The following is an 11,329-nucleotide window of genomic DNA, read 5'->3' as shown; positions in this document are numbered from 1 at the left end:
TATCTTGTTCTAGTCATAAAAGGATAATGGATGGATGGATGGAGAACCTATGGCCCTCCATAGGTTGCTGGACTGCAACTCCCATGATCCCTGAACATTGACCATGCTCTCTGGGGCTTATGAGTCCAACAATATATGGATGGCCACAGGTTTCCAACCCCTGTGGTTAAAACATTAGGGACATAACAAATGAATGCCAGTGTGACTAGATTCCTCATCAGACCTAAAATCTATCAATACATTAAAAAATTATGAAACAGTCTGTGTATACTATTAACCGCTTAGCATAAGCTGCTGTCTCATACCTTTGTAATCTGCCTGGGGTTATCACCAGGCCCCTTGGTAATCTCAAATGACTGTCTAATAAGCAGTCCACTGAGTTCACACCCATCATAATATCTAAAGTTACCTCTATCACTACCTCCTTTAAATATCCTTTACTTTGCTGATAAAAGCATGGATCATAGAATCATAGAGTTGGAAGAGACCACAAGGGCCATCGAGTCCAACCCCCTGCCAAGCAGGAAACACCATCAGAGCACTCCTGACATATGGTTGTCAAGCCTCTGCTTAAAGACCTCCAAAGAAGGAGACTCCACCACACTCCTTGGCAGCAAATTCCACTGTCGAACAGCTCTTACTGTCAGGAAGTTCTTCCTAATGTTTAGGTGGAATCTTCTTTCTTGTAGTTTGGAACCATTGCTCCGGTTCCGCTTCTCTGGAGCAGCAGAAAACAACCTTTCTCCCTCCTCTATGTGACATCCTTTTATATATTTGAACATGGCTATCATATCACCCCTTAACCTCCTCTTCTCCAGGCTAAACATGCCCAGCTCCCTTAGCCGTTCCTCATAAGGCATCGTTTCCAGGCCTTTGACCATTTTGATTGCCCTCCTCTGGACACGTTCCAGTTTGTCAGTGTCCTTCTTGAGCTGTGGTGCCCAGAACTGGACACAGTACTCCAGGTGAGGTCTGACCAGAGCAGAATACAGTGGCACTATTACTTCCCTTGATCTAGATGCTATACTTGATCTTCCCTTGATCTTGATGCAGCCCAGAATTGCATTGGCTTTTTTAGCTGCCGCGTCACACTGTTGGCTCATGTCAAGTTTGTGGTCAACCAAGACTCCTAGATCCTTTTCACATGTACTGCTCTCAAGCCAGGTGTCACCCATCTTGTATTTGTGCCTCTCATTTTTTTTGCCCAAGTGCAATACTTTACATTTCTCCCTATTAAAATTCATCTTGTTTGTTTTGGCCCAGTTCTCTAATCTGTCAAGGTCGTTTTGAAGTGTGATCCTGTCCTCTGGGGTGTTAGCCACCCCTCCCAGTTTGGTGTCATCTGCAAATTTGATCAGGATGCCCTTGAGTCCATCATCCAAGTCGTTGATAAAGATGTTGAATAAGACCGGGCCCAAGACAGAACCCTGTGGCACCCCACTGGTCACTCTTCTCCAGGATGAAGAGGAACCATTGATGAGCACCCTTTGTGTTCAGTCAGTCAGCCAGTTACAAATCCACTGAGTGGTAGCATAGTCAAGACCGCATTTTACCAGCTTCTTTACAAGAATATCATGGGGCACCTTGTCAAATGCCTTGCTGAAATCAAGGTAGGCTACATCCACTGCGTTCCCTTCATCTACCAGGCTTGTAATTCTGTCAAAAAACGAGATCAGGTTAGTCTGACATGACTTATTTTTCAGAAATGCATGCTGACTATTGGTGATCACAGCATTCCTTTCTAGGTGCTCACAGACTGTTTGGTTAATGATCTGCTCCAGAATCTTCCCTGGTATTGATGTCAGACTGACTGGGCGGTAATTATTTGGGTCCTCTCTTTTCCCCTTTTTGAAAATAGGGACAACATTTGCCCTCCTCCAGTCTGCCGGGACTTCGCCTGTTCTCCAGGAATTCTCAAAGATGACTGCCAGTGGTTCTGAGATCACATCTGCCAGTTCTTTTAATACTCTTGGATGCAGTTCATCTGGCCCTGGAGACTTGAATACATCTAAATTAGCCAAGTATTCTTGTACTATCTCCTTAGTTATTCTGGGCCGTGTTTCCTCTGCTGAATCATTTGCTCCAAATTCTTCAGGTCGGGCATTGTTTTCTTTATCGGAGAAGACTGAGGCAAAGAAGGCATTGAGGAGTTCAGCCCTTTCTGTGTCCCCTGTTTGCATTTCACCATCTTCTCCTCTGAGTGACCCCACTGTTTCTTTGTTCTTCCTTTTGCTACGAACATACCCATAAAAGCCTTTTTTGTTGCTTTTAACCTCTCTAGCAAGCCTGAGTTCATTCTGTGCTTTAGCTTTTCTGACTTTGTGTCTACACGTGCTGGCTGTTTGTTTGAATTCCTCTTTGGTGGTTTCCCCCCTTTTCCATTTTTTGTACACATCCTTTTTTAATCTTAACTCAGTTAAAAGTTCTTTAGATAGCCACCCTGGCTTCTTTAGGCACCTTCCATGTTTCCATCTCATTGGTATTGCCTGAAGTTGTGCTTTTACTATCTCCCTCTTAACAAACTCCCAGCCATCATGAACTCCCTTTCCTTTTAGTATTACTGTCCATGGGATCTCACCCAGCACTTCCCTAAGTTTTATGAAGTCGGCTTTCTTAAAGTCAAGAAATTGAGTCCTAGTATGCTTGGCTGCTCCTTTCCGCTGTATAGTAAACTTCAGAAGATCATGATCACTCGCGCCTAATGATCCTTCCACTTCTACCCCACTAACCAGGTCATCAACATTGGTTAGGACCAGATCTAAAATGGCTGTTCCTCTTGTTGCTTCTCCCACTTTCTGGACAATGAAGTTGTCTGCAAGGCCAGTGAGGAATCTGTTTGACTTTATGCTCTTGGCTGAGTTTGACATCCAGCAAATATCCGGGTAATTGAAGTCCCCCATTACTACTATCTCCCTTCCTTTTGCATGCTTGGCCATCTGTTCCAGGAAGGCATCATCTATGTCCTCCGTTTGGCTTGGGGATCTATAGTAAACTCCCACAATGAGGTCCCAGTAAACTCCCACAATGAGGATGTGGGTTGAGATTTATCCATCCTGACCTGAAGGCATCAAGTATATGAGCCAGGTATTTTATTTTATTTTGGCAACAAAAGCAACTCTGAACATAAACAAGTGAGAATGTGCAGCCATTCAGAAAAGTATAGGAAATAATTCTACCCAATAAACTGGCACAGTATATGACTCTCCTTTCCACTCACCATCTTGCTCATCAACTTTCCCCCCTGCCCTTTTTTACTGACTTGTTTAACTGTCCTCAACAGATATTCTCCACTGATCACATTTTCTGATTCTTCCCACCATTCCATCTTGCTCTCTTTGTTGCACTTCTACAGTCCTGTTTTCAGAAAGACATACTGCCCTTGCTTTTTCTTGTCTCTGTTGCAGTCAAGTCAACATAAATTATACCTAGTGATTATTCTAATAACTCATTCAGTGGGGACTGGAGGCAGAGCTCTGCTTCTGTCTTAGCCATTTTCCTGCCTTCTTTGAATCTCACATTCCTTCCCAGAATGGAAATGTGTCAATCAGTGCCCCGACCTTGCATACCAGTAGAACAAATACCCTGTTACTGGTGTCGAATACACAAGAAGGTGTATTATTATGATCAAAAATGGTTTCCCACCCCTTCAATTTCAGCTCTCTCTAAGCAGAAAAAGGAAATCACTGTAAGAAATGGCACTGCTGTACAGCTATTTTTAGGAAGTGAAATATTCAATCTCGTCATATATATATATATGAGAAGCCTTGTTTCTGTGATCATTCAAGTCTGCCTTCAACAAAAGCCAAGCGGCCCGTTTTCCTCTTATGTGAATTTTTCAGTCTGACTTGGAAGCAGCAACAAGCTGAATGTGCTCCTGTCTTGCTAAATGCAAGGAGCTACACAAGTGAGTGAGAAGATTAAATATTTTATTCTAAACAGCAAACATTACCAAGCAAGCACTTCGATCTGCCACTGGGAAGCCCTCAAGAAGTGGCAAAGTGACCCCCAGGTAGCCTTCAGTTTTTGCATGACCCTCTGGCCATCAGTTCATGCATGAGCTTCTCAGAACTATGCCCCCAAACCATCCAATTTATAGATAGCTAACTTGCTAGCCTACATGCCTTGCCCAACTAACTAGTGCAGATTATTAATTAGCTAGCCCCCTCTTCCAATACCATATGTTCTTCCAAACCGTGTCTAACATCATAGAAGGTATTCTGCGTTACCACTTTTTCCTTCCACCAGATTATACATTACAGTGGTACCTCGGGTTAAGTACTTAATTCGTTCCGGAGGTCTGTTCTTAACCTGAAACTGTTCTTAAACTGAAGCACCACTTTAGCTAATGGGGCCTCCTGCTGCCGCCACGCTGCCAGAGCACGATTTCTGTTCTCATCCTGAATCAAAGTTCTTAACCTGAAGCACTATTTCTGGGTTAGCGGAGTCTGTAACCTGAAGTGTATGTAACCTGAAGCGTATGTAACCTGAGGTACCACTGTAAAGGCTGATCTCAGCCACCAAATAACTTTAACAAGAGATGGGGGACATAAACAGAGGCAGGAAGAGATGACCATGTCAGATCACTAAACTCAAAATACAAATATATTTGTATACATGATCCCTCATCCATATAGCCATCTGTTAGCACGTCTAGTTATTCCTGAGACTGAGATACGGTTTATTATAAGGCATTAAAAAAGAAATGAATAAAATATTATGCTGTGATGATGCCCATGTTTAAACCATCTGTGTTTCAAGCCTTAAAGACATGAGCCCTGGTGGATCAGACCAAAGGCCTCCCTCATCTAGTATCCTGCTTCCCACAAAGGCCAAACAAATATCACTGGGAAGCCCACAAGCAGGACACTGGGTTGATAGCTCTCTTCCACTGTTTTCCCCAGAAACTGTTAGGAACATTATACTGAGTCAGGCTCTTTCTCCACCTGGCTCTGTATTGTGTACACTGACTGGCAGCTGTTCTTCAGGGTTTCAAATAGGAAATCTCACTCAGCTCTACATGGAGATGCTGTGGATTGAAATTGGAGCCATTCTGCAAGTAAAGCAGATGCACTGCCTCTGAGCTATGGTAGGGTTACCAGACGTCCCCGTTTCCTGGGGACAGTCCCCGGATTTCATCTAATGTCCTCGGGAAGCGTGGCAGCCTCAGCAGCCCAGAGCCAGCCTTGTAGCGCTGTTAGCTCTGGCTAGCTTCAGGAGCTGCCCGCTACCGTGTTGCCCGCCATTTTGCCTTGCTGGAAGTCCCCATATGATGTGTTGCACACAAGACTCATCATATGGGGACTCGGAGTAGGGGCTGAAGACATGATGCTGGGTGCTGTTGGCGGGGTCGTTGAGCTTGGTGTGCTGCTGCAATTTGGCGCTCAGCTCGTCGGCGCCGCTTCCCAAGGCCATCGGCCTGGGCTCCGGTTCGGCCTCCAGGTGGTGCTTGGGCGGGTGCGGCTGCTGCTAGGCTTCGTCATTGCGCCCCTCGACTTGCAAGTGGTGGCTCAGCTTGTTGGCGGATGAGAGGTGAGCAGGATAAGAGCTGATCCGGCCCAAGCGTGCCTCCTCCTGCTCACTCGCTGCCGGCTCTGTCCCGGACCCGCTGACTGGGCATGCCATGACATGGATGGGCGGCTGCTGGATGATGCCTGCGCAGGAGACGCCCAGACAGACAGGCAAGGCAGCAGCAGGAGGAGGGGGTTCTGCTAATGCTTACTCCCAAATAAGCCTGTAGGGAATCACAGTGCAAGGACGGAGGGGGGAAGCACGGCTAGCGCTCCAAGAAAGGCTAGGACCCAGAGGAAGGCCGTGCAACAGAGGAGACCACAGAAGAGAATATAGCATTTCTTCATTTTTTAAATAACTTTTCCTCTTTTAAAAAAACATTGATTGATTGTGTCCCCGGATTCATTGAAATAAATCTGGTAACCTTAAGCTATGGCCCTTACCCGCCAAGAGCGATGCTAATCCTTGCAATGACAAGCATCATAACTAGCTCGGCATCTATCTGACTTTGTAAGATAAGTCTGTCCCCTTGATCGCATCTCTGCTGCAAAAGCTTGGGTGGGGATATGAGCTTGCCAACCTCCCACTTTTACCACCAGGCTGACTCCTGAAGCAAAGCACTCCCACACCAGCAATTCATAACAGCTTCATTACTGCAAAAGACCTCGTGTTTCGGTGGATGGAAGTGAAGGTGGAGGTGGGCAGAGGAATCTCATTTTCATTGCAACTCCATATTGTAGATTTTTTTAGCTGGGAAAATACAGTTCCTCAGAAGCAGAGTTCTGCTCTTCAAAATGTCATCTGGATCAGCTGTGCATTCCAGTTAGTAAAGGAAAGTTCCGTAGTCATTAACGCCATGCTTATACAGAGGAAACCAGGAACAAATTGGGGGGGGGGGATGTTGGGGTAAAGAGAGAAGTTTGTTCTCTTTGATGATAATGGGTGTTGCTCTCATTTCCGGTCTGCCTGTGACAGGTTTACTTTACCCAGTACACTTTTTTTTCTTTTTTGCAAGACAAGTTTGGGAAACCAACTGGGTCACAGTGGACAGATGAAGATTAGCTAATCTTATCGTAACATAACTGCTACCATTGCCTTTTGAGGCGCCACATAGGCAGTCTGAAATTCAGTGCCCTGTCAGACATTTCCCTTTTCATTTTATACACGGACATGTGTCTATTGTATTACTTCAAGTATTAACCACTTTTGGGGAGGGACCACTTCCCCCTTTAAAAATGAATGCTCACTTACAATGTAACACTTCAAACTTTTCCTCTTCCCTTTTTGTGTCCAAATCCACAAGCAGAAACAGCTTGCATCGTCGTTATAAAGGCATTCAGAAGTATTTTATCTGCTTAGATTTCTGATACAGAATTATTATAATTATTACAATTGTGTGTATGGGTGCTTGTGGTGGGTGCACATTTATACCTTTAAGAACACAAGAAGAGCCTGCTGGGTCAAACCTTTTAGTCCACTGTCCTGTTCTCACAGTCACCAAACAGATGCCTGTGGGAAGCCAATTCCAAGCAACTAGTGTTCAGAGGCATGCCCCTTTTAATAGTGGAGGTAGCCATTGTTATCATTGTCCACAATTTCTTTCTAATCCTTTTCAAAAGCCCTCCTAGTTTGTGGGTGGCCCTTCTGTGGGGGTGAGTTCCATAGCTGAACTATGCAGTGTGTGACATGATTTATTCTCTCTGTCCTGAATCTTCCGACAAATTGCTCAGCCATGATCGAGAGTGGCACTTTGGAAGTACTTTTCAGATAGCCTCCCACCCCCCACAAAGTGCAGAAACTCAGAAGACGTTCCAAAAACATGTGTGTAATATGCCAAATATAATAGGCCAATGTAGCAAAATAAGTTAACATACAGTTAAAGGTAAAGGGACCCCTGACCATTAGGTCCAGTCGTGGCCAACTCTGGGGTTGTGGCGCTCATCTCACTTTATTGGCCGAGGGAGAGGGATACAGCTTCCGGGTCATGTGGCCAGCATGACTAAGCTGCTTCTGGCGAACCAAAGCAGCACACGGAAATGCCGTTTACCTTCCCGCTGGAGTGGTACCTATTTACCTACTTGAACTTCATGCTCTTGAACTGCTAGGTTGGCAGGAGCAGGGACCGAGCAACGGGAGCTCACCCCGTCGCGGGGATTCGAACCGCCAACCTTCTGATCGGCAAGTCCTAGGCTCTGTGGTGTAACCCACAGCGCCACCTGCGTCCCTCAACATACAGTTAGGCAGGTCTAATGATTATGATGCCTTTTCTGGAAAAACTGGAGCTCCTTAGTAGGTGGGAGCATCCCAATGGAGAAATGCAACTTGTCCGCAAATAGTTCTCTCAACTACACCTGCTTTGCCCTTAAGGGTGTAACCTATGACTGCCACTGAAATGAATAATGGTTTTGTGCCAGGACCAAAGCCAAAGCAATTAGTTTCATATAGCATTTGTAGTTGTGGTTTGGATTTCATTTTTTATTGACTGTGCTGTTTGTACCTGCCTTGGGATCTCTTCATAGGCAGGAAGAAGAGATCTTTCAAACAAAGAAGTGATATGAGCAGTGCAGAAGTCATGTACTTCACAGATAATGTTACAGTTGCGGTGAACGCAGCAAGCGTGATGAGCAGGGAAGGAAAGCAGCAGCAGAGTCAGCTGTAACTCTGCATCATATTCAAGTGTGAGATCAAAAACACCCCCTTTATGAGCTTTGGATTTAAGCAGCTAAGAGTCAGTAACAAAACTGCAGTTCTTCTGTGGTGTTTACTCCAGGCTTAGTTCTCAGCAATGACGTGAATTGCCTCTTCTAAACCACCATAGTTTTCCTAAAGTTTCTTTACTTCTGAACCAGTCTTTTAAATGTGTAAAAAGAGAACTGTTCTTTCCAAGTACAATTCCAAGTGTTGGTGCTGACTTTTAAAGCCCTAAACGGCCTCAGCCCAGTATACCTGAAGGAGCGTCTCCACCCCATCGTTCACCTCGGACACTGAGATCCAGTGCCGAGGGCCTTCTGGCGGGTCCCTCGCTACAAGAAGTGAAGTTACAGGGCCTTTCCAGTAGTGGTGCCTGCCCTGTGGAATGCCCTCCCATCAGATGTCAAAGAGATAAACAGCTATCTGACTTTTAGAAGACATCTGAAGGCAGCCCTGTTTAGGGAAATTCTTAATGTTTGAAGTTTTATTCTGTTTTTAATGTTCCGTTGAAAGCCGACCAGAGTGGCTGGGGTATGTATAAACAAACAAACAAACAAACAAACTTATCATCATCATCATCATCATCATCATCAGTTCAAAGGCCCATCTGATCCATCTTTCTGTTATCCCATTGGCCAAACAGATGTCTGAGGGAAGCAGCTCTTAAGCCCAACAGCACTTGTGATTCCCAACAGTCATTCAGAAGCTTACTGCCTCCAATACTGGAGATTTGCTGTGACACCTTAATGCTGCCATTCTGCTACAGGGCAGCAAGACAAATAGTGCAATGCACTCCTGAGTTCCTCACCTCCGTATTCCTTTCCAAACATAAGGAATATAGCTGTATCTTTCATCTAAAAATTGCAGAGGTCATCAAATGAAATCTGAGCTAGTGGGGCTGAAAGCTTTCAAAACAGTAATTTCATGACCCTGCTGATATTTAAACATAGTATACCAGGGGGCAGTTCTAGTGGTATCCAAGGATGACAAATCACTTTGTTTATACATATCTAGCTGTTGTTGCTTTTTAATTCCTGCTCTGCAGAAGACTTCCTGTATCAATGAACATAGTTTACTGAAAAACCATATGAAAGAATTGGCTGCACTATCCTTTAATACCAGGTTTTGATTTGGCCATGCAGAGCTGGGTTTGTTCTAGTAAGCAAATTTTTAGCAATCTTTTCTCTGGTATGGACACCAGTCAGAATCAACAGTTAAAGAGGTGCAATGAAACTCCTATTTCTACCATCTGGAAGACTTGCATATAGGTGCAGCTTAGCATTTGCTCTAAGCATAATAAATCTATTTGGAAAATACAAAATAAATAGTGGAATAATCTTGTGGCAGAGATTCATGAGAAGCAGCTGCAATCTCTCTTATCCCTGCCTCAAAATCGAAATCATGGCCCCTTCTCACACATCTCTGCTGCAAGCCTATTCCACACTTTCCCATGTATGATCTAAGATTTATCATGCTTAGATAACTGTTGTCCTCCAGATGTTGCTAGACTCCAACTGTTATTGGCCTTTGGCTAATTAAACAATCTATGGCCTTTTAAACTGGGGGTGGGTATGGTTTTTGATTGTTACTATGGTATGTATTGTTGTGTTTTTATATTGCGATCCCCTGCGATCCTCGGATAAAGGGTGGTAATAATAATAATAATAATAATAATAATAATAATAATATCAGTCCCCGTCTTATGGACAACAGATAGGTTATGGGATTTGCACTCCAACATCTGGTTCCTCACCCACGTTTCCACTCATTTATTCCTAAAGTGTGATCTTCTTATTTTCCCTACCTTCCACAACCCTCAGTGCTACACTTTCATCTTCCATAGGATTTTTTTTTTTTTTTTTTTTGAGGGGGTAAAATAAAAATGGCATTGAAATGTCATTTATTGCTTATAAATTCTAAGATGCATGGAGGACAACCCAGAAGGATAGAGACAAATCAGCACTGCTAGCCACTCAACCAAAAAAATAATGGCCTAGTCAGGGCTTTGGGGTGTGTTTTTTACCCACTCAGATGGTTCTTTCATAGCCATTTTCCATAGGCTCTGTTGAGCTGGGATAGCTAGAGTAGTAGACTAGAACGAAGAGAGGTTTACCGCAGCAGCTGATTTGCTATACATTCCTCCCTGAGTTAGAACCTAAGGGCAGACTCATTCCTTCACAGCTGCCAGCACCAGCCACAGGCAGTAGCGGTGTGTGTTTCGGGGTGCTATTGGAGTTACTGCTGCATATGGGGTGATGGGGAATGATTGCTCCTTCCTGTTCACCCACATGGACTTGACCTCACCACCCTGCTGGCCCAACCGTGTCCAGGTAAGTATCAGCAGGGTACACCACTACTGGCCACAGGAGTCTGCCAAGTCCTGCTCCTGGCTGGACTAGCTCAAGATATTTTGCTGCCTGAGGCAAAGGAGCAGATGGTACCCTCGCCCAATCCACATACAGAATTCAAGCAGATCAGCATGTTGATGTGACCTGGGTGATCCTCCATTGTACCTGAGGGCAGCTAGTTAGCTCAGGAACTGTAGAGCAGGCTAGCTCAGGGGGAAAGAATGGCAAGCTGCTGTGGTCCACAGAATCAGCTGTCTGTCTCATGGCCAAGCTAGCCCTGGCTCCCTTCCTTAGTATCAGAATGCAAGTTTGCAACCTTAGCATACAGCAACAACCACAGAACGGAAAGAAGGATGAATTACCAACCCGTAACAAGAAGATTTTCAAAAAGTTCATTACTCAGATGTAAAATGTGACAAATGTCTTCTAGAATACTCATTAGAGAATACTCTAAGCAGTATCTAGGTGAATGAAGTGTCTTTGTTCATTCCATCCCCACCAGTCTGTACCCCCTAACTGGTCCCTAGATGTTGGACTACAACTCCCATGATCCACTTCCAGCTTAGTCAATGATCAGAGAAGGTGGGAGTCCATTAACATCTGTAGACCCAAGGCTGAAGAACAGCCCTGACCTACCAGGTGCTGCCACAAACTAGGAGTTCTCTGACTGTAGGATCAACAAATGCTGAGGGACTAACTTGGTTTCCTTACCTACAGTTTCATTCTATTAAACATACAATTTTTCAAGAGATGAAGGTTGCAGTCCTATATTCCCCCTAGGG

General features: G+C 44.6%; 1 protein-coding gene and 1 long non-coding RNA gene across 2 annotated transcripts in view; one reads left to right on the top strand and one right to left on the bottom strand.

Annotated features, from left to right (window-relative positions):
- The first annotated feature begins 3,904 nt into the window (after nucleotides 1-3,904).
- On the top strand, nucleotides 3,905-4,725 carry LOC309337469. Its single transcript, XR_014154332.1, has 2 exons — nucleotides 3,905-4,270; nucleotides 4,515-4,725. It is a non-coding gene; the product is annotated as an uncharacterized lncRNA (long non-coding RNA).
- A 1,180-nt stretch (nucleotides 4,726-5,905) lies between these two features.
- The window catches only part of SUMF1 (sulfatase modifying factor 1), a 70,723-nt gene continuing 65,299 nt past the window's right edge, over nucleotides 5,906-11,329 (bottom strand). Inside the window, exon 9 of the mRNA XM_081853735.1 lies at nucleotides 5,906-6,367. Coding sequence (XP_081709861.1) covers nucleotides 6,332-6,367 — 36 coding nt within the window. The 3' untranslated portion in view covers nucleotides 5,906-6,331. The remainder of the gene's footprint in view (nucleotides 6,368-11,329) is intronic.

Source organism: Podarcis erhardii (genome assembly GCF_964252035.2).
Source record: "Podarcis erhardii genome assembly, chromosome: 2".
Classification (NCBI taxonomy): Eukaryota; Metazoa; Chordata; class Lepidosauria; order Squamata; family Lacertidae; genus Podarcis; species Podarcis erhardii.
The sequence above is the reverse complement of the archived record's forward strand: the minus strand, read 5'-3'. Positions and strand labels throughout refer to the sequence as shown.